At 28.4% G+C, this 24,298-nt stretch overlaps 1 protein-coding gene across 1 annotated transcript in view; it reads right to left on the minus strand.

Annotated features, from left to right (window-relative positions):
* Nucleotides 1–1,368: 1,368 nt before the first annotated feature.
* Nucleotides 1,369–24,298, minus strand: part of LOC107452422 (short transient receptor potential channel 4-associated protein) — a 28,810-nt gene continuing 5,880 nt past the window's right edge. Inside the window, exons 7-23 of the mRNA XM_016068897.4 lie at nucleotides 23,421–23,531; nucleotides 23,207–23,266; nucleotides 21,979–22,041; nucleotides 20,675–20,797; nucleotides 19,594–19,727; nucleotides 18,632–18,711; nucleotides 18,347–18,398; nucleotides 17,715–17,773; nucleotides 16,913–16,968; nucleotides 16,803–16,833; nucleotides 8,788–8,880; nucleotides 7,416–7,506; nucleotides 7,150–7,293; nucleotides 5,758–5,875; nucleotides 4,575–4,684; nucleotides 3,435–3,650; nucleotides 1,369–1,750 (exon numbers count right to left, since the gene is read on the minus strand). Of these exons, the coding sequence (XP_015924383.3) occupies nucleotides 1,628–1,750; nucleotides 3,435–3,650; nucleotides 4,575–4,684; nucleotides 5,758–5,875; nucleotides 7,150–7,293; nucleotides 7,416–7,506; nucleotides 8,788–8,880; nucleotides 16,803–16,833; nucleotides 16,913–16,968; nucleotides 17,715–17,773; nucleotides 18,347–18,398; nucleotides 18,632–18,711; nucleotides 19,594–19,727; nucleotides 20,675–20,797; nucleotides 21,979–22,041; nucleotides 23,207–23,266; nucleotides 23,421–23,531 (1,664 nt within the window). The 3' untranslated portion in view covers nucleotides 1,369–1,627. The remainder of the gene's footprint in view (nucleotides 1,751–3,434; nucleotides 3,651–4,574; nucleotides 4,685–5,757; nucleotides 5,876–7,149; nucleotides 7,294–7,415; nucleotides 7,507–8,787; nucleotides 8,881–16,802; nucleotides 16,834–16,912; nucleotides 16,969–17,714; nucleotides 17,774–18,346; nucleotides 18,399–18,631; nucleotides 18,712–19,593; nucleotides 19,728–20,674; nucleotides 20,798–21,978; nucleotides 22,042–23,206; nucleotides 23,267–23,420; nucleotides 23,532–24,298) is intronic.

Here is a 24,298-nt window from a genome sequence, read left to right on the forward strand (position 1 = left end):
TTTGACATTCCTGAATAGAAATATTATAGTTTCAAGCTCTATTCAGTTATTCAAATAAAGAGAATTTAAGGCCAATAATATTTATGTGATCTGCATATAGTGTTGAAAAAAATATTTTTATTATACTACATGTCTTGTGATCAATTTAAGAATAAATTGATCATAAAATAAATAAGAATAAACTGAATGTTATCCAAAGTGTCACACTAATCGGGTTGAATTTTTATTTACTGATAAATTTTTTTCTGGTTAGAAAACAAGATATAAAATTTTTTTTGAAGCAAGTATGAAGTTAAATTTCAAAATAACAGTTAATTTGAATTTAAAATTTTGTTATTTTTTCTGCTTTTAAAAAAATTGAAACTACAATTATATAAAACAATAAGATCCATTGTCACACATGCAGCAGAAACTTAGACTACCACTCAGAATGAAGAAAAAATACTTTTAAGAGAAAGATTCTCAGGAAAATATATGGGCCAATCAAAGATGGAGAATTAGGAGTAATTTAGAATTAAGTAAACTATATAAAGAATAAGATATAGTAAATTTAAAAAAAAAAAAGAATACAATGGCTTGGAAACCTGGAGCGAATGGAATGAGTGAGGAAAGAGCAACATAGAAAATCTATAAAGGAAAGCTAGAGGGAAAGAGATAGGTTGGACGCTCTAGAAGAAGATGGCTTGATGAGATCTGAAGAAAAAAATGAGAATCAAAAATTGGAGGATAAGGGCCAAGGACCGGAAAAAGTGGAGGTGTGTGGTAAAAGGAGGCCAAGGTCCTTCATGGACTGTAGAGCCGAGGAGTAAGGAAGTATTCTTTAATCACTTACTTAGCAAATATTTTAGATTTATTACGTCCTAACTTAATTTTCAATAATTTATTCCTAGCAAGAAAAAAAAATATCAGCCTGATTTGCAAGCGACACTTTGGGCACCATCTTTGTAAGTTTACTTCATTTTGGCTTGGTTTCTGCAGCAATTTCTTTGTAATGAAATCAAGGTTGCTTTAAATTTCTTCAGTCAAACCTTTAATATGTTTTGCTACCAACATTTATCACAGAGGATTTGAACAGCATTTAAAAAAAAAAGCTTCAATATGGAAATCAAACTAATATGACTAATATTAGAAGAGGTCTTAGCAAGCCAACCCCAATATAAACAGATAACTAAAAATGTGATAAATTTTCGACACAGCACTCAAATATTTTTATCGTAATACTATTTGATATATAAAATAATTTATTCAATTGAATTCCTTTAACACAATTGTCAGCACTAAGTCATTGCAACAAATTTAAAAAGAAAAAAAAAATTCAAATCTTTTTAATCCTTATGAAATATACTGACACTAAAAAAATTCATTTAATTGATTCATTGAACCAAAGTTTACCCAATTTTTATTTAAATCATCACAACAAAAATAATTGCCAATCGTCAAACAGAATTGAATGAATAAATTTGATGTTGATCTTTAAAAAAAAAATGATTTTTGTACATTATGTGCAATAGTGGAAATAAACATATGACAGTTAGATAAATACTTAACACCATTAAAACTCATTACAAATGTACATAAGCCAATATACATATTATATACAGTGCATGTATTGCAACAAAAAAGAAAATCATAAGGCTCTTGAGGAAACAGCAGGAACAGTATAAAATGCTATGGTGTAAGGATTTTTTAAGTCATCACTAGTCAACAATGAAACAGCAGCTTTCCATTCTTGAAAACAAATTCTTGAGCTCTGCAAATATCAGTTACATTAAAATTACAAACAAAAAAGGGCTATATTTATTGTTCTATGATGTTCTGTGCTTGAAACACACAGGTGAAGTAAAACAAATTTTTGGTGTAATTATAGAAAGCTTTAATTGTGATTGTTAAAACTTCAAATATAAAATTTCCCAAGATTGCCGAAGCTAGAATTATATTACTTGCATTTATCGATACAGCATTATGAACATACAGTCACATATCAGAAAATATACAATCACATAATCTAGTTCACAACCGGAGATTTCTGAACCCCTAAACTAAAACAAAAGGGTTATGAATAGAGTATATCTAGTCATAGTCTATGAAGATTAACAGCCAGTGTTCAAAACATTTTTTTCGGAAAAGGGATCACTGTTAGTTCTTTTTATTAAAGATTATACAACACTGAATCATCAAATAAATCATATTAGTAAAACACATTTCTCAAAATATTTACTTCTATAATTTACAATACTGAATATATGGTATGAATTAGGCCTGTTTTTTCTTATAATGATGTTTTAGCTGTCGTTTGCTAAAGTTAAGGGTTTATAGAGGCTTTATTGCCATTGATACTGAAAATTAATGTTCACTTTATAGTGATTAATCCATTGCTTGATAAATGAGGAAATATTATCTAACAGGACTCCCACGGGTCAGGAAAAACCTGGAATTGTCAGGGAATTTTATTTGAACTCTAAAAAACAGGGAAACTTTTTTTCAAAAAACAGGAAAATTCCTATATCATACCTGGAAAATAACCAGTCTTAGAATTGTCAGTTACAGTAATCACTTATCGAGATTCAAGTTAAATAGTTCTAACATCTATTATAATTATTTTATAAAATTCCTTTTTTTAGTGAAACTTTTCCATATTTCACAAAATCTAATGTTTGACATTACAAATAAAGTGATAAATTGTTTTCTGATGAAAAATTGCATGGTATAATAGATAAGATATGGTATGGATTTCTATTGAAATTTACCTGATATACTGGTAAGTAAGCATCTTCCGATTTTTATTTACTCAGAACAAATGTAGAACTCATTTTAAAGATCACATAAAACTACACTTGCTGGATACACTTATATTTTAACATTACAATTAAAAATAATTTTTACAATTTCTCAAAATAAATAAGTGAAATAATTATCTTTTTCAAAAATTCCAGGCTTTAAAATTATTCCACTACTTTTCAGTCTCAAGACTAAGTATTTAAACCAATGCTACAAATTCTTAGTAACTTTTCTATAGCAAAAGCTTACACTATATCATATAGTTATAACAAAATAAACTTTTCTGCTCTATTTTCAAAAAATGAGTAAAATATGTGATAAACTAGATACAATCCCAGACTAAGGTGAATTGATTGCATTAATAAAAATTTCAAAGCTCTGAGGGCAAACAAGAAACTTTAAAGAAGAGCTATGCCCACAAGTACTGTCGCATTACAACAGATTACAACAACTTAAAATACATTATTCTAGATTTATAAAATTTAAACTATATTATTATTATGAAATAGGAATTCTTTGTTCATCTTAACTATTTTTTTAAAAACATGCAAAAGAAAATTTAGTCAATTATATTAAAATATGCTACTATTGTGTTGTTATATATGTATATAAAGAAGAATGAAACTAAAACATAATATGTAAAAAAAGGAACGTACTTTCTCAAGTATTGTGCAGTCTTTATCTTTTTGTAAGTAGTGATCTTGCCAAAACAACAATAAATTTTTCAAGTTATCTAAAAGTCCAGCAAGATTTGTTGCTACAGAACAATCTTCTTGATTTGAGGCCAGGCATTGTAGATATTGGGGAATTTCTCCTTTTTTAAGTCCAAACATTAGAATAACTAACACAGTATTTAGACAGCTTACATTTTCCTACAAGAAATGTTCATTATTATGATACGATTAATATTGGAAATAATTAAAGTAACTAAATTCGATAAAGTTAAATAAAATAGTTTCATGCCCTCTAATTCAGAAAAAAACTTCAGCAAGTTTTAAATTACCTTTCAAAAAGATTTTTTTTCACAATGCATTTCAAGAACACTAAACAGGATATGAACATTTCAAAATTTGTTATTAAAACCATATGTCTAAGGATTGCTAATAAAATAACTTTTGGAATTTTGTTCATCGTTTCCAAATATAAAAATAGAAATGTGGAATTTATACATAAAAAATAGAAATGTGGATTGGGCAAATAAAAGAAGCAGATACATGAAATGTCCGGAATTAGCATATGCTAGAATTAGCCAATCTTGTTCAAGTAAAGGTAAAATGTTGATGAAGTGGTTAAGTTTTTTAATATTATAAATTTAAGAAATTTTCAGGTCCTTTTTCCAGTAAATTTTTCCTTACTATTACCATTCTTTTAAATAGAATGTCTTTGTTTCTTGTGACCTCTTTTAAGAAGATTAGAAACAATATTAATACAAATTATTTTATAGAGGAAGAACATAACCTATAACCTTATATATCATAAAAACAATGCTTTGCAGCGAGTATCAATATAATTGTACAAAAATGTTAAACTAGAGTTATTAATATGTGTAATAAAGTTTAACATTATCTTTGGATTGTTTATCATGTATTAAAAGTTTTTATACACTCAGGGAGGGCTAGTTTTGAACCTAATCTTACTGTCAGAAGACAGAGTGAGTGTTTAAATAACAAATTTAATACAGCGAAAGAAAAAAATTTGAATTCCACTGTAGAATACTTCTAAATAACAAAATGTATATATTTAAACACATTTAAAATTTTCTTTTTTAAAATAAAGGTAGATTATTTAAACTATACCTGAGTCAAGTTATGTATGTTGATTAAAGACAATAATCGCTGCAAATATTGTATTCGTGACCTTTGGAGACCCACATGAGACAACAGAGGATTAAATTTCTCTGCATAAGCTAGAAATAAAAATGATTAGATCATAGTAAAAATAGAAATTTCAGTGTTTTCAAATGTATATTTCAAACTTTTCGTTCAGCTAATTTTTAGCATGTTTAAGAAAAAAGATATTTTAGTGAAATTATAAGTGATTATATAAGTGAGTGAAGATTATAAGCGAAAATAAAATTTATAATTAAGTATTTGAGAAACAGAAGAAAATCACAGGGTTGTAAATAAAATAAGAGAATTTTTTTTTAAAAAAATTGCATTTTAAGACTTCATAAGAACACATGAATTAATTTTTCCACTTTATCTAAGTATAGCAAAACAACACTTATCTATAAGATACATTGGACTGCCCCATAACTATTATTTATAAACCTTGTAATTCAAGCCTTACAAAAGTCATTTGTTTAATCATAATTTAAATTGTAGCTCATTATCAATTTTATAAGAAAACACATTGTGTCAAAGGACATGACATTGTAATGTTTTGCTACACTTCAACATTTTTCTTGAATGTTTTTTAAACATATGTGAATTTATTTTAATATTGTATTAAAATAATATTGAACCTAAATGCCAATGCTTTTATCACTTTTGTATTAAGAATAATAAATAATTCTTGATACAAAATGGCTAAAGGCATATTGATCAAATAAAAAAAGGACCTTTCATATTGTAATTTAAAAAAAAAAAACAGTTCTGAATAATATTGCTGGGTTATTTTATCCTTACTGATACAAACTGCAACTCTAGAATGTGCTCAAAATTGTTTCATCATACCTAGAAATCGCATTTTTTTATGTGAGGTATAAACATAATGAATGTGATTTATAGTGCATTATAAATAAGAAATGTTATTAAATAGTTACATACATTATAAAATTAAATGATACATTATTTTTTAAATAATAAAAATTACACTAATTGAATAATCACTATCAATTGAGCAAAACTTTCTACACTTAATTGGAAGCTACTAAAATTTATTATTTAAATTAACTACCAAATCATAATTGGTATATTATTAATGTACAACTTAAATATAAATTGAAATGTGACATTTCAAAAATAAAGAATTCTTTACCTTTCAAATCCTCATCATCTGAAGAGATGAATATTTCATATGAAAGTATAAGACTTCGTATAAACATATTTGAATCAACCAGATGACCATTCATGAGATTCATTAATTTTTTCTGGATCTACATAGTATAAAAACTTTAATGAATACAATGATTCATACAATTATTTTCTATTGACGGTAAGTGGTAAAAACATAAAAATGTTGATTTCTTCAAATTATAATATTTCTTTTCTAATTGTATATAAACTATATCATCTTTGAAAATCTTTCCTCTTCTTTTGTACTAGTTAGGCATTTCATAGCTAACTAAAATGATGCGTTAGTTTTGCCTTTCAACTTTTGCCAACCCTTGTTAGATAATACAAGTAACTACAAAGAAAGAAGTTCAAGTAAAGGGAAAAATTTAATTTTGCTTTTTTAAAATTAAAATTTCTGGCAATTCTTTGAGATTTCGACTTTTTGTGATTTTGAAACTTCTGTTACTCATAAATACAAGTTTTACCAAAATTTAGAGCTTTTATTGTAATTCCAGTTTTCTTTTATGCTTATATACAAAGAATGGAATCAATAATTTTTCTAACTTATGAATTAAATGATTTTAGCTAACTAAAATTATATTGTGCATTAGTTTTTCCTTTCAACGTTTGCCAACCCTAGTTAGTAAATACAAGCAACTTCACAGAAGGAAGTTCAAGGAAGAGGGAACATTTTATTTTGCTTTTTAAAATTAAAAGCATTGTAATTCTTTTAGTTTTTGACTTATGATTTTGAAACTTTTATTAATCATGAATATAATTTTTATCTAGGTTTAGGCTTTTTATTTTATATCCTGTAATTTTCTTTTATAGTATCTGTTAACTTATAAGTTAACAGATATTTGCTTTGTAACATATTTTTAGAAATACCTTTTGCTGATAGAAAATACACATCCTACTCATATTTTGAAACTTGTTACAAAATCCAAGGACATCCTGTATTAATTATAGTACATTTTATTAAATTATGAATGGAGGATAAAAGCTGCTTTACAACTTACTGTCTTAGTATAAAGAAAGAATGGTGGTGCATGTCCATATTACATCAAGGAATTAGAAGGAAATTCCAATCATTATATTTTTGATTTATAACCTACTTTTCTCTTAAGTTTAAAAAAAAAACTTATTAAAGGGTTAAGAAAATTTTTAAAAAGTTTTTAACAGATTATGACAAAAAAATTTTAAAACATTTTATTTTGTTGTATAAGTTAGAAATTTTATTCATTATTAATAAAGCTTAAAAAGAATATGAAATATGAAAGAAGGTAGAATGCAAAACTCCTGATATATGATGTGGATGCATCATTCTAAACATTTAGGTATCCATATCATTTAATAGCATAAATTTGCTACTAACCCTGGGAGTATTTATAATCTGAGTGTGCAGCACATGAAATGCAGAAAAATTGAACTTCACAAGTTCTCCTAAAAGATCAAAGCTACTCTGTAAAACTTCTTTATGCCTCACAGTAGTATTAAGAAGAAGATTTTGGACAACATCCTAAGGAAAAAAATTTAATTTAAAAAAGCTGCAGAATAAAATAAAATTATAACTACAGTTTCATAAGAAATAGAGTAATAAATAAACTGCGATTTTTCCTCGTTGTGTTTTGATGTATATACCTCTAGCAAATTCCTACGCAGAAGAAAATCTTGATCAGCATTACAAAAACTTCCACGCAAAAAACTTTCAATAGCTCTAGAAAGCCAAAATCTGAAAAAATAATGCATAAATATATATGGTTCATTATAGCAGATAAAATATTTCCTTCATAACAATAATCAGATAATTCATACAAGATTTATAAGATTGAGTAGCTGACTAAAATTCACTACCTATTCTCACAATAAGTTATAAAGTTGCATAAGATTATAAAGATATTTAACTAGGTACAGAGAACATGGTATTTGACTCATGAATATAAATTGGAATGACTTCAAATGTGTGAAAATTTTCTTTTCACTATGATCTCTTTACGCTTTTTCTAGTATAACAACCTATACATTAAGAACCATATGTTATATGTTTAAAAGCACACTGTAATACCATACTAGCTGATCAATCCATTATAGTGAATTAAAAAAAAAAAATTTATTTTTTTATTTCCAAGATTATTGCTTCAAAAACAAGTGTAAAATATCTCTTTAACATACAAAACAAAACAAAAAAATACTCCTGTTAAAAAAGAATCATCTGATATAGAGATATAAAATTTTTTAAACTATTATTACTTTTAAGACATTTAAATTTCTCTGAACTTCAAACAATAAAGATTGAACATCTTGAATTCTCTTTGAATAAAACTGACCAAAGTAAAACCTACCTAGATTCTTATTCTTGTAATATCAGAATGGTGGGAAAATATTTGTCACTTATATAAAACTAACTAAAAAAAACTTAGTACTAAAAAAAATTTAAAAACGAATCACTGGATATAAAAATCTGCATGATATCCTGCATAAATTCATAAGTTTTAAAAGTTGTGTCCATCTTTGCAAAAAAAAATTATGAGTGAACAATGAATTTTATCAATCCTATTTTTCTTAATCGCTTTCAAGTTTATTTTCGAGTAACATGTATTATTCACATACTTACTCGGTTTTGGCTCAGTATCAAAGTAGAGAGTGCAAAATATTGATATAACAATGTGCATAAAAATCAGAATGCCTGAATCACTCATAGTTATCTCTCTTATTCTATAAAAATAGAACAAGCAGATATTTCTATCCTAAGCAGCAATATCAAATTGTCATAAGTGAATTTTTGAATAAAAAAATACCCTCCATGCTAAATTTTTTTCTTACACTCTTATTTGATGCTGAAAAATAATATATTATGAGTAGAGTGGTGCTTAGACCAACTTTAAAAAAAATGAAGACGAAATATAAAAAAACAAACATATGTGTTATATTAAAACAATTTCAAAGTTTAGTGTAAAGAAGTTACAATTAACTAAAAAAAAAATTAAGTCTATGTAAACAAGGAAATTCTAACCTAAAAGTGGAAGCACCAGTTTCTTTTTTGATAACTTCGACAATCTTACTCAGTAAGCCTTTCGTTCCAACACACATAACATCTCTCTTAAGCCTATAAAAATACAAGTTATTATTAGTAGTAACGTTTTTTAAAGTTTGATACATTAAAATTTTACGATTTGGGTTCAAGGAATCAGTCACTGTTTTTTAAATACATAAACTTTTAATGTCATTATTGGATTGTAATGAAATTGATTTTGAAAATTTAATTTCAGGAGGAAGTTGATTTTAAAATTTAGCAATTTTATTGGAGGTAGTTACTGTGTTACAACAGGGTGGCCACTCAAATGAGGTTTCAAATTTCCCTGATTTTTCCAGTAAAAATCTTAAAATTTCCAGGTCAGCGTGTTATTTCTCTCTGCTAAAGTGTAGTATAGGTACAAGAAAAGTATCAATATTAGTGTATTAGTCAATATAATAGTGTAGTATTTCATTTAAATTTTATTTTTTTAATATATCATCTGGAATAGATGTGAAGGAAACAATATGTTAAGCTAGCAGAAAATAACACTTTTGAAGAATAATTTTTTTTTTTTTTAAGTGTTAAATAGTTTTTGCACAAAATGTACCAAATAGCAATGATCCAAAACAACCTTGGATAAGTTTAATATATTTTTATTAAGCAAAAGAAAATAATTCCAGGTAATTAGAAACCTATTAAATTTTTTTATTTATTTACATTTCAATATAGAGCCATTTTATACTGTATTTCATCCAAACAGTGCTCTTTATAAAATTCATTGAAATAATTTTCTTTGAACCAATATCATAAGTCAAATGTTTAACTAATGTTGTTTGTTTCGAATTAGCACTATTATTTTAAGAGATAATCAGTATTCGTAGAGGAAAAATTGTCAAATTTCTTGTTGCATATTCTATAGAAAAAAAACTAGATAAAATTCTTTAAATTTTATTCTTTTTTTTTCAATAAGAAATTAGAATATATTAAGAATTCCTACTTTATCCATCTGGTTGCCCAACTTGAAACCTGTTCCTGTACAGTGCAGAACAGAAAAACAAAGTTTTTTTTCCTTCTTTCTAACAAACAAATATAAATAAAAAAGAAAATTTTTTCATTTAACATGTTTTCCATACATTCCCTGGTTTTTGCCAGCTTTTTAGGGTAAAAGGAGAAACAGTTTTGGAAGTATCAAAATAAAAGTTATCATGAAATCCAGAAAATCAGCATCAATGCGACAATTGTAACATTTTGCTAATAGCGATTGGTTGGCTTTGCTGAGAAAAATAATTCATGAGAGTACAAAAGTTTTCAGGAAAAGGGTGCAAGATAAAGTCTCTAGTTAAATTATAACCAATAATTTTTTGGAGTATTTTATAAAGTTAAAAATACTAAAGCATTTTGATTAATTTTGTTAAAAGAAAAAAATACCCCTAAAGCATCGGGAAAGACTTGAACAATTTAATTCAGCCCACGGACTAAAAGAAGATTTTTTTAAAAATTTCTACTTTATAAACAGAAGCAAATATCCTAATCCCTCCACATCCACCACATTTTTCTTCTCGTTGGCACGACAGCCCAGGATGGGTCTTGGCCTTCTCAACAAGCCTATGCCAAGACATTCTTCCCTTAGCCAAGGTTCTCCAGTTTATCATCCTTAGAATTTGTATTTGTTGGCCTGGCACTGAAAACTTTTTTGGTTGTCCTGCTATCCTCCATTCTTATAATGCGTCCTGCCCATTTAATCCTTTGAATTTTGATAAATTTAATGACATCAGGTTCTTTATATGCTTTGTAAAGTTCCGTGTTTGATCTTCTAAACCCACCACATTTTTGCCTTTCCTAAACTGCATAGTCCCATAATCTCCAAAGAGGTCAAAGATTTCTCCATTCATTTCTCAACATGGAAGAGTTTGAAATGGCATTCTAATTAAACAGGGTAATAATGAAGAGAATTTTAATGCGAGAAAAGTATTGTTGAGTTGATGATATTTCAACTTTTTCACGATAAATTTATGTCTAAATAAAAGTGGATATAACGGATGGTAAAATAATTTAGATTAAGAGAAAAATTCCAGTTTTTCTTTGAAATTCCCTGATTTTTCCAGGTTTTTATACATATTTCCCTGACTTTTTCAGGTTTTTTCCAGTATAAAAAAATTCCCTGATAATTCAAGGTTTTCCAGGTGGGTGGCCACCCTGAACAAATCACACCTCCCTTGAATTAGAACATATATCTGGTATTAGTTTTAGTCCCCTGAAAACAATAAGTACTATAATTATCTTTAAATTTATTAATAAATATTAAAAATGTATGTACTTTTTCATTCAGCAGAATGAGTAAAAAATATTGAGGCTTGTTGGATTTCCTTTCATTACATACAAAAATACTTTCAATATATTAAGGCGCTTATACAAATTGCTTTAATCCATATTTTGTTAATTATCAAGAATAACTTCTAGGGTGTAGTGTCTTCCTTGTTGAAAGCATATAAGCAACGTTTGTCAATATTAATTATTTTAGCGGTGTCAGGGTCACGTGATGTAATAACACGCATTTTCTGATGTTGCGAGCTAAAAGCTTGATATTATAGATATGATCATTTTTTCTTGTTTTGGTTTTTTTTTTGAAGAATGGATGAAAAAGAATAATAAAATGGTGAATTAGTTTTTGTAGAATTTTGCGTTATTTCTTTTGTAAAAGGTTACGACTGACAAATGCGCGGGGAAACCCCAATGGATTTCAAAATAAAAGATTGGTAGTTGTTTGTTCTATGAATTTCAAGTTGTTTGATGGAAGATAGTGAGTTGGAAGATAGTGAGTTATTTAGATTGTCTTGAAATTGGTTTAGGAAGTGGCATTTTTTTTTTGTAAGAAGGTGCAGTTTAGAAAGTAGTAGGTGAAAAATGGCATTTTTAGGAAGAGCTTTAAAAGTAGATTTGAAGTGTTTGGCGGAAGAGTTAGGAGAAACGGCAACGGAAGACATGAGAGTTACCGAATTAAAGAAGATTATATTGGCAAGTACGGAGTACGAAGAGGAGTTTGTGAAGGAATTATTAAAAAGAATAGTTAGTGGAAGAGAAGAAATAAAGCGCCAACAAAAAGAAGATGAAATTAGGCGACAAGAATATGAAATTAAGCAACAGGAAAGGGAAGACGAATTAAAGCGGCGAGAACAGGAAAGGGAAGATGAATTAAAGAGGCGAGAACAGGAAAGGGAAGGTGAATTAAAGCGGCGAGAACAGGAAAGGGAAGATGAATTAAAGCGGCAAGAAAAGGAATATGAATTGGAGAGGTTGAAGATAGAAGCTTCATTGGTACATACTGGTACTATAGGAGAGCCGAGCAGCTCTCGAAATGAAGAAACAAGAGAACATGTACCTGGTGGATTGCAAAAATTAATGCGTACTTTTGATCCAAAAGAAGGTGATATAAGTTTTTATCTAATATTGTTTGAAAGACAAGCACGAAGAGTCCATATAAAAGAAGAAGATTGGGTAACGCATCTTGTTGGATTATTGCCTCTAGAAATGGCGAATTTAATTGCAAGGGAGCCTGAAGAAAAAGCAAATGATTATAAACATGTAAAATGTATGTTATTGAAAAGGTTTAAATTGAGCCCAGAAGCATTTAAAATAAAGTTTAAGAGACATTGTAAAGCGGCTGAGAGCACTTGGCGAGATTTTGGATTTGAATTGGCGAACTATTTTAACGAATGGGTTTCGGGACTAAAAATTAATGATTTCGACAGCCTGAAACAACTTGTCATTGTCGAACAGATAAAAGAACGAGTACCTGGAGACATACAAAATCATTTTATTGATGAGTGGAGTAGAATTTGCTCAGTTGACACACTTGCTGAGAAGTTAGATGAGTACGAGAATGCAAGGAAATATAACCAAACTACTAAATTCATTGCTTCTCAACCATATAGGAACTTATACCGGGAAAAACCAAACATGGTTAGTAGAAGATATCATACATTTGGTGAAGGATATAAACATGAGCATAACAACCATGGCAGAATTGATAAGCGGAGTTCTTCCCAAAATCCAGTCACATGTTTTAATTGTGGACGAGTAGGACACTTGGCACGATTTTGTCGAGATAATAAAGAGAGGAGAAGAAACATTGAAGGCAAAGTGGCCGAGGTTCAAGTATCGGAAGGGCAAGTATCCGAAGTTAAGGTACTCAGAAATGGAAATATCGAAAGCAAAGTAGTCACTGCAAGATTTAACGGTGAAGTCATGATAGGAAACAAAAAATGTAAAGGCGTTCAACCAAAAATAGCTGCCCTTAAGAAAGTTAGAATTTCATATAATGGAAATGAATACGAAGCTGTAGTAGATTCTGGTGCACAAATAAGTGTATTTAAAAACGATATAGTGGGTAAGGAAGTGGATTACAAAGGACATATAATACTACAACCTGCGTTTGGCGAAAGTCTAAAAGCTGAATTAAAAGAAGTGGAAATCGCTTTGGTAACGGAAGGATATATTACGCCTATAATTAAAACGATGATAGCAGCCGTCAATGGGTTAAATGCTGACATTTTGTTGGATGCTGAAACTTATGAGGCATTATTAGAACAAAAAAGAGTATACAATCCCAGTTTTACTGCTGCTATGAAGCTAAGATCAGATTCCCGAAAGGAGCAGTTATATATGAGTGCAAGTGACGGAGAAGAGCAGCAGGAGCCAACAGTAGGTGAATGCGGTGATAAAAAGAATGGAAATGAAACCGAACGATTCAAGATACAACAACAAAGTTGCGATACTCTCCAAGAAGCATGGAAATTGGGGAAGCAAAATAAAGGAGGGTATGTGATACAAAATAATATACTATGCCATGAAGAGCTGTTGGACGGGAATAGAATACAACAATTAGTAATTCCCGAAATTAGAAAAGGTAAAATACTAGAAATTGCCCACGAGTCAGTATTCGGAGCACATCTAGGAGCCCGTAAAACAATTCAAAGAATTAAATTTTCCTTTTATTGGCCAGGGATGGTCAAGGAAATTAAAGCTTATTGTAGCTCATGTCATGGGTGCCAAGGTAGAAGAGTTGTTCGTTCAGTAGACAAAATTCCGATAACACCTGTGTCACGTCCTGAACTTCCATTCCAAGTGGTGAACGTAGATCTAATTGGTCCTCTAGATCCAGTATCAGCACAAGGACATAAATATATCCTTTGTTTGATGGACCAACATTCAAGATGGCCTGAAGCAGTCCCGCTCAAATCGTTAACGGCAAGGAATACATGTGAAGCACTGCTCGAAATATTCTGTAGGACAGGAATTCCAGAAGTAATCGTGGTGGATAATGCGACAAATTTTACGGCAAGTTTAACGCAAGAGTTTTTGAAGGTTTTAGGAGCTTGTCCGCGATTTTCAACGCCATACCATCCGGAAGGGAACGGATTGATTGAAAGATGGAACCAAACTTTCAAAAATATGCTACATCACATTATTAGAGAAGTAGGAAGAAATTGGCATCGACATATACCATTTGTACTATGGGCTTATCGAGAAGTTCCAAATGCAACTACAGGAGTACCACCTTTTCTGCTAATGTACGGGAGAGAACCGAAAGGCCCGTTATCTATCTTGAAGTCAATTTGGGCCGGAGATATGTTTTTACCTTTGAATATGAAAGGATCAGCGGAGGAATATTTAAAAGAGTTAAAAGGAAAATTAGAAATAGCAACCGAAAAGGCAAGGTTAACAAGTGATGTGCAACAAAGTAATTATGCCAAATATTACAATAGAAGGAAAAAATACCGGGAATTTGCGCCAGGAGATCAAGTACTTGTGCTAATGCATGATTCATCCAATTCATTATATGCCAGATGGATAGGTCCAGTAAAGGTAATTAGAAGAGTGAAACCGAATTCGTATTATTTGCAAATGCCTGAAGGAAATTTAAGATTATTGCATGTTAACAAAATGAGAGAATACAAAGCGAGAATTCAAACAGTTGGAGTTGTCTATGATATTGATGATGAATTTGGTGAAATATACGAAACACCAACTCTTCCTACAGATGTGGAAAGCTATGAAGCATTGAAAGGATTAAATTTGGATTACTTACCCAAAATGCAACAAAATCAATTGAAAGATCTTTTACATAGACGCAAAACGTTGTTTTCGGGGAAGATAAGGATAGCTAAAGTTGGGAAACATGCGATAAAGCTGAAAGCTGAGGAGGATACGATGAAACCAAAAACGTATAAGATACCAGAAAACTTAAAGGGGAAAGTGGATGCACAGATCAATGAATTGCTAGCGTTAGGACTGATTGAACCGGTGGTAAGTGAGATAGCACACCCGGTAGTATGTGTTCATAAGAAAGACGGAACAATCAGGTTATGCATTGATTTCAGAAGTTTGAATGCTCTTACCGTTCCGGATGCATATCCAATGCAAAATATGATGGAGTTGAATTTCTTAGTAGGAAAGAAGAAATTCATTACTGTGCTAGATATGTTGAAGGGATATTGGGCTATACCGATGGAGAACGGCAGCAAACACCTCACAGCATTCCGAACTCACCGAGGCCAGTACCAATGGAATGTATTACCCTTTGGATTAAGAAATGCTGCTGCAACCTACCAAAGAGCTATGTCTAAAGTGGTTCAGTCCATGTCTGATTTCACTTGTGCTTATATCGATGATTTAGCAGTATTTTCTGATACGTGGGAGGAACATTTGATTCATCTTGAAGAAGTTTTTAAGAGATTGGAATATTTTAATTTCTCCGTGAACTTGAGAAAGTGCGAATTTGCTAGACAAAAGGTTAAATACTTAGGACATATTATTGGTTCAGGTAAACATGCTCCTGACAAAGAACGAATAAGAGTAATACAGAAATTAGAGGCACCCAAAACCAAAAAACAACTGAGAAGTGCTTTGGGATTATGCAACTTTTACAGGCAGTATATTCCAAACTTCGCAAAGATTGCTCTTCCACTAACAGAGCTTACTAAAAAGAAAGTTCCTAATGAGATTCCTTGGAGCGAAGAAGCTGAGAAGGCATTCAAGGAATTGAAGACGTCGCTATGTAAGATCGCAGAGTTACAAGTCCCAGACATAGAGAAACCATACTACTTGCATACGGATGCATCTCAAAATGCGGTCGGATGTTGTTTAGGTCAGTTAGATGAAGAAGGAAATATTCGTCCCATAGCTTTCGGTAGCCAGAAGCTGAATTCAACTCAACAGAAATGGTCTACAATTGAAAGGGAAGCTTATGCTATTATTTGGGCTTTGCAGAGATTTGAAACCTTACTCTGTGGTGCTAAGATTATTTTATTAACTGATCATAATCCCCTAGTATTTCTGACGAGTGCGACACCCCAAAGCCCGAGGTTGCAGAGATGGGCGTTAGCCATTCAACGCCATGATATTGAGGCAAGTCACATCAAAGGATCGAAACTTAGTAATGCAGATGCATTGTCCAGACAGTAAATATAAACTAAAATAAGACTCTGAACATTTTTTTCCTATTATTATTATTAGGTGATTAAAGTAAATACCTAGTGTTAAGTTAAACCTAAGATTCAGTGAATATTTGGGTGAATGTGAAACATAGTTTGTTTATGTGTAAAGTGTGACCCTTAAATTATTTGCCATATTCGATCTTTGGATCTAATATGACTCTGGGGGGAAGGTGTCAGGGTCACGTGATGTAATAACACGCATTTTCTGATGTTGCGAGCTAAAAGCTTGATATTATAGATATGATCATTTTTTCTTGTTTTGGTTTTTTTTTTGAAGAATGGATGAAAAAGAATAATAAAATGGTGAATTAGTTTTTGTAGAATTTTGCGTTATTTCTTTTGTAAAAGGTTACAACTGACAAGCGGTACGTAAAAATGAGCAAACTGGTATATGAATCATGCATATATATGTACATATAAAGAAAAAACTAGCCAATGATCGATAACTAATACAAAATAACTAATCGTGACATAATGATAACTAGTATAGAATAATACAAATAAAAAAATACATACCAAGGTGAATTATTTGAAATATCTAAGGCATCTGAAAAATGAAATGAGCAATATATAGATTTCAAAAAGGAAAAATCAAATAATTTATAATAACCCTATAAAAAAATTACCTCGCAAGGACTGCAACTCGCTGTATTCATTCCAAGATAGCATCACATGTTTGTAGCTAAAAATAATTTATAAATATTATATGAATAATAGAAAAATAATTTATAAATATTATATTATATAATATACAAATTGACAATAAAGCATATTAAAATTTTAGTTACTCATATCACAAAATAAAATGAATTATGAATTTATAACAAATCTTTTGGCAAACAAAATCATTTATTTAGCTAATAGACAGAAGTAAAAAACAGAGATTTGAAGAAGAAAAAAATCATGATTCTTTTATATTGACAAATTAATAAAAAAAAAAGTCTGTCACTAAATTGGTGCTAAGATACTGAATTTTTCTATAAAGCTTTATGATTTTTCATATTGTAACACTAGTAAGTATTTCTTATTCAATTGAGCAAGTTTTGGATAACGGTTTCTTAAGTTAAAACAAACAATAAATCGAACACCTCAAACACAATTTTATTTACTTCTTAAATAATACAGTATATGGCTAAATTTCGTATGCATTCTTAATATTATTTAAACAAAATAACTTTCACATCAACTAATTCTCAATAAAAGCAGTTATTTCGTGTCTATTTTGTGCTTAATGGATTGCATAAAACATTTAGAAATTTTTAAACAAGATATTTAGATACTAATCCTTTCCAAAAAATTTATTATAGAATTCAGAATTATATTCTTGACATATTAAGCTTAAACATTTAATTATAAATAGTTTTCATTTTCATAATTAAAAAAAAAAAGTAGTTTTAAAAAAAAAAAAATTATTGAAACAATACTTACTCTGAATGATCACAAAAGCTATGAATGAGCCGGAGTACTTGGATTTTTAAAGCAACCTCCTGCAAAATATTTTAAACATAAAAAATATTGAAAAGCTAAGTTATTTCAAATAAATTTATCAAAAAGTTTATAAAAAAAAAAAGGTAAAAACATTTTTTTAAAGAATCTTCACATTTCTGAACTGACTTAATAACAGATGCATTTAAGTGTAAATAAAAAGAAATTGAGAATGTTTTTGGTTATTGCCTATATTTTTTTTATATAATATTGATAATAGTTGTAGCTGTTTTTAAGAAATTTTAACCAAGTCAACATCTTGGACAGAATTCTTTTTCTCCTTCTCTCATCACCAGCAGGAGGACATTCAAAATTTCCATCAGTGAATCAATAAATTAAATTCCCATTCAACAAATAAGATTCCTGTTTTACAAGCAGTTTTTTTCTTGCTGCTTTTTTTTTTTTTAACACAGCGATGAGGAAAAGCTGACTTACAGTCCTGCAACTAATGCTGAATTGGTTAAAATTTATTTTACTTGTCAATACCATCAATATGAATATCAGAAATTTGTTAGAATCAGCTCATAAGTACATATGGTAATTGTAATATTTGAAGAATAATAAAAGTTTCTTACTGGGCTACATTCACAAGCATTATTGTGACCTGGAAGCCTGGTATAATCTCGCCTATTAAAAAAAATTTGAAAAAAATTATGTAAGACATAATTTCTAACTTACATTTTTATTTAAACTTTTTTATGAATAATGCTAATAAATTCTCAGGAAATGTTTGTAAAGCAGATGTCTTCAGACGATTTAAGTAAAATAAATATAGATTTTATCAGAAATATAAGTTTAAAAACCAAAAGATATTTTTGACAAAACAATGTAGATTCATATAATGGCACATAAAAACTTACTGATTGATTTTCCAAATAAAATGATCAAACAAATTGGAAAGTTGAGGAACAAGTTTTAGATCAGCTAGTTCCTTTTGAACCTAGAAATAATAAAAATAAAAAACCTGTATAGCATACATTGTGAAAAAAAAATTACAAAAGTTTTTTTCAATTATGTACAGAGATGGAATTCAAATGATTCATGAATAAAATAACAAGATGCTTACAAATTGTTTGATTTCTAAGCAAACTGGTGCGTTCATAAATTTAAAAAATATATATATAAACACCATGATAAGATTTTTGGCATCAGAAAAGCAGTACTCAGCATAAAGAGAAAACAAAAATGTGACACCAAAAAGAGAAAAATTTGTATAGGATGGGAAAAAATTTAATTGCCTCCGCAATAATCCGTTTTCTTAATGCTTAAAAAGAAGATAATATGCCACTCTTAAAGCAAACACCATACATATTATAATATAATATTAAAGAATAGAAAAAATTGCTATTTTTGTCAATCTTTTCTAGTGTAATTAAAAAAAGTAACATGATTTTAAAAATCAAAATGGGTTTCTTTTTCTTCCAATTATTAATCCCATGTCTAAATGATAAAAAAAAAAAGACATAAAATAAATATCCCTTTAAAAAAATTTAAAAAAACAATTTCATCATGATTTTAGCTATGCAGTCTATAGTTATTTGTTTTTAGTTATTTGTTGTTGTCAGTTATTTGTTGTTGTCAGTTATTTGTTGTTGTAAGTTATTTGTTGTTGTAAGTTATTTGTTGTTGTAAGTTATTTGTTGTTGTAAGTTATTTGTTGTTGTAAGTTATTTGTTTTTAGTTCTGCTATATTGCCTGCCACACTAAATAATAAAAATGTGTGCCAGATTTTATTACAATAAATGATATTTCCATCTTTGCAACCTAGATTTTCGGGCATCAGTGAAATTTAAATTAAGCAAATAAAAATATGAAGACTTACGTCTTTTCGATGTCTACCAACTAACAGAAGCCCAAGAACACAGACTGCATCTGCTCTAAAAGTTAACTCAAGACTTATTCTTATGGATGTCTTTAAAGGTCCACTGCAAGAATATTCAGACCATTGAGAAATTCCTAAAAAGAAACCAAAAAAAAATCCTGATTAAGAATAAACTAAGATTTAAAATAAAAATAGATTGCTCTAAGAATACAAGAAACATGGACGTAGATTTATAAAATGTGAATTTTATTTCCACAAAACGCCAAATTTTGTTTAGTGCTTCTACCATCATTTATTATCAATAAAAAAGTATATCTACTGTTACTAACAGCTTGGAAAATGGGAAATATTTATAATTGTAATGCAGTAAAAACAAGTCTTTTTTTTTTGCTGCTGTTTTTATCATAATTTTTTGTCAGAAAATCATATTTATTTTAACATATTGTTTGAAAAATGGAAGAAACTGTTTAGTAACTATAATACAGTAAAAGCCAGATTCTGTTTACAAGTTCCAAGATCATTGGTTCCAGAAGAATCTTGAGGCGTAATTTGGAAAAATTGTGAATATTCCATAAGAGCCAAATAACATTATGCTCACTTAAGTGGATTACATATTTTATTTTATATTAATGCAGGCAGTTTTCAATATTTTAATGGTACCTATTGAGTGAAATATTAATGATACAATTTTATCATTACAGGACACTATTTTATCATTAAATGACACAATTTTAAAATCAGAATTTTTTTAAGAAAAATAAGTCTATTTGAGGATGAAGTTTTATTAGAAAATTTTATCCTAGAAAAGCTATGGCGTGTTTCAACTAAAGTGATATTTATCATCTCTATGCTATTAACCCTCTACGCGTTGAGCCGATGGGTAAAACTGCACAGACATTTTACTATTTTGCCCTATTTTCCTATTTGAAATGAGGAATTCTGTTTTTCAGTACAGAAAAGCCTGCATCTGAAAGTTAGGAAAAAACCAGAATTAACACAGAGGGTTAACAAATGAAAAACACATTTGTAGAGAAAGGATATATTTTATGTAAAATGCTACAAAATATTAATTATTACTTACCTCCAATCCAAGAATTAGTGTAATCATCTTTATCAATTTGCCTATCATTAGACAACTGCTCATCAATCCAATGCAGCCACTGATCACTTTCTAATGGAAGAGCACCAGAGAACCAAGGGACACCTGGAAAAATAGTGTTCATAGTTTTAGAAAACAAAGCACAAAAGGGAAGAGATTGAAGCACAAAGGGGGAGATCTGATGGCTACACAAGTGAAACACTGATAACAATTTTTTTAATCATAATGATTTTTGAAAAGTAAAATACTTCCACAACATTTAATTGTCAGCCAAGGAGGTAATAGGTTAAGGCAATACAGTTTTAAAACCAATGATAAGTTGATGCCAATGTGACAATCATGAATAACCATTTGACTTTCCTTCTCAGACAAGCTATCACTAGAAATAGAGATTTGGTTGCTCACAATTCCAGTTCAATGTCTTAACCACTGTGCTAGTTCGTTCATAACATTTATTTTAAAAAAAATTAAAAATTCATAATTGGAATATTTTACAGTTAGTGAAGAAAGTTGAGTTCTAGATTAAGCATAAATTAATAAATTTGAGGGTGTTCATTTATGGTTCATTTATGGGTTATTCATTTATGACAATGTGTGTATGCAGATGACGTCTCATTAGTTATAGTTATGCTAACTACATGAAATATTTAAAGTACTAATAATAATAATAAATAAAATAAAGCTACTCAGCTTTATCATTACAAGAGAGCAGTTTACAATAAACTTGGCAATGATATTGTCATACAAATATTTTAATAGAAAAAAATATTATTAAATTTTTTTAAATCTCCCAAAGAACAAACAAAACTATAGGAACGGAGTTTACAAAATGTTCTCTAAAATTACTGTAGTTAAGCAACACAATTAAAACTCTAAAATTTTCACATTTGAATATTTTCTATGACAGTATTCTTAAGTACATTGGTTGAACATCTAAATTAATAATATATACAATTCCTTTGGTTTAAGAAACAATTTAAAACATTTCGTAACCAACTAAAATAAATTTTATCAATTTCCTTATTTATTTTAGGAGGTAATAGATGATTAAGAAAATAAAGACACTCAAACGTCAATAAAAAATTTTTTTAAATGAAAGTATATTTCAAAACTGCCATAACAAAAATATTAATAATAATAATAAGCTGCAATAATTCTTATGATGTACACTACATTTGTAATTCTATTTTACTTCGAAATTTATATTTAACTTAAAAGGTCATTTATTTTGAATTCCAGAAATAAGATTTATCAAATTTTAAGGTCTAAAGTCAAGGTATACTTACAAGGTTTAGCACAAGCTATATTCACAAGTCTCGATAGTATGTTTGGGATTTTCAGTACAACATCTATAACAAAAAAGTAAATAATTAAAAAAAAAACATAATAATAAAATTCAAACCTGTCGTGTTATCAAAATTAGTCAGACTAGTCACAAAGAAAAAAAAACTTTTTTTAAAAATTCAAACAATTTGGTCATTCAACTAACGATGATTTTGGGAAAAATACGGCCACTTGAGGGGAAATCTAGTTGTGACAACATTGAATGTGACTGTTCCTATAAAATGTGTGAATAAATTTCTGAAAAACCAACATTTCATTAAATTTTCTGCTGTATTTTAATTTAACTATTTCACATGTATAATTTCCCATATTTTTCCTTGCAGTAGATTAATAATACATTTTTTTGATGGGTAATGGACAAAATTAAGAGAAATTGCCAAAAAATATTAAACTGTCCTTTTAACCAAAAACTTAGGAAGAATTAAAAAAAAAAAAAGAACTTTAAAGTATATGAAGGCTTATTTATTCCAGACAAATATATATCAACATAATTTGTGTGACATTTTTGTCCCTCTATTTTTAATTTCAATATTTTGGTTATTCTTTTCCTCAGATTACACTTAATATTAAAAGCTTCATTTCTCTTTTACTAATTTTTCAATATAAAATTAAATTCCATGGAATACATTTACTTTTTCATACTTTACATATTTTTTTAAATTTTACGAAGAATGATTTAGTATTGACTTTAGCATCATAAAATAATCTTTTCCCAAAATACAAAATGTTTAAATTTTATACACTTTGATTTTGATAAATGAAATTTTCCAACTATGGTAAAATATTAACTTCAAATTGTTTTATCAGTTTTTTTATTATTCCAAACTACCAATATACTAAAGAAAAATTTTTTATAAAAAAAAAAATAATTTTTTGCCATTTAAAAAAAAATAATTTTTTGCCATTTAAAAAAAAAAAAAATTTAAAAAACATTGCACTACTTTTCATGTAAGAAATTTTAACTAAGCCACAAGCATTTCCAACATTGAGTCAATTAACTTTTTCTTCCCCGAACTCGGTAAATATGGCCTTAGTTTTCATAACTCTAATAACTGTTTTTGTTTCACTCTTGCAATGTTTCAGTTTGAACATTTAATAATGTGATTAAATAGAGTCACTTATTCATGCATTCATATTCATTAAATACCTTTTCAAAAAAGATCAACTTACCTTGATTCACGTCTCTTACAAAAAAGTTTTGATTCTTTTTTTCTTTGGTTTGGGCATGTACTGAAATATTAAATAAGGTGATTGAGTGAGATACAACAAAATTTAAAAACTATAAATGGAAATAAGGATAACACTAGAACAATAAAGTAGTACTAATACTGAAATTAAGTATAGATTATGTAAATAGAGAAATCTTAGAAAATTTGAAACTTACATGAAGTTTTATTTTCATACATATCTAATTCAGACAAAGTAATGGCTAGAATTTTACAGAAATTTCCAAGCTGCACATCTTCAAAACCCAGAACGATTTCTTTCAAATTTTCTAAACAGAAATTAAATTATCAGTTTAATGAAAATAATTATTTCATAAAACTTCATAATAAGCAAATTTTAATTATTAAATATTTTTTATTAAACCTTTTTTTCATATAAAACTAATTAACTAATGAATGAAATAATGAATAAGTTTCAGGAGTTAAATAATTCAGTAAAAACTTTTTTATATTATTTTTCAGGTTTCACATAAAGGCTTCAACAAAAATAAAAATTTTAATGTAAAATTTATACTATATAACATAGATTGTATTGCAAAGTCAAAAATTATAGTAAGCAAAATATTGGAAGTTTTTTAACACAAAGACAAGATTTGTTTTTTGATTTAACTAGAGGTGAAATATTGAAGTGGAAGTTTTTCAGACTACAATTAAACTTTTAATTAATCAAAGTATGTACAAAAAAATAATAATAGTTTAAGTACTTTTCAATACATTATTTATTAAATACACTTGGTCTTACTTTTAGTAATTAAACAAAATTTAAAATTTTTTATTATATAAACAATTTAGATTTTATGTATTGAAATGAAATAAATGTTCTATAAATGCTATCAATATGTGCTACTCCTATTTAGCAGCTAAATATATATATAAATAATTTCTTTTTATTAATTTATGTGACTACTTTATTAGGTTTTAATAAATGTAATTATTTCATAACAGATGACTTTCTCATAACAAGTATTATAAATGTTTCCTAACAAGCATCACTTTTATAAATAGAATTTTAAAAAATTAAACAAGATTTTTTTCT

Source organism: Parasteatoda tepidariorum, chromosome 3, assembly GCF_982258835.1.
Source record: "Parasteatoda tepidariorum strain Cologne lab strain chromosome 3, Ptep-v5.0, whole genome shotgun sequence".
Classification (NCBI taxonomy): Eukaryota; Metazoa; Arthropoda; class Arachnida; order Araneae; family Theridiidae; genus Parasteatoda; species Parasteatoda tepidariorum.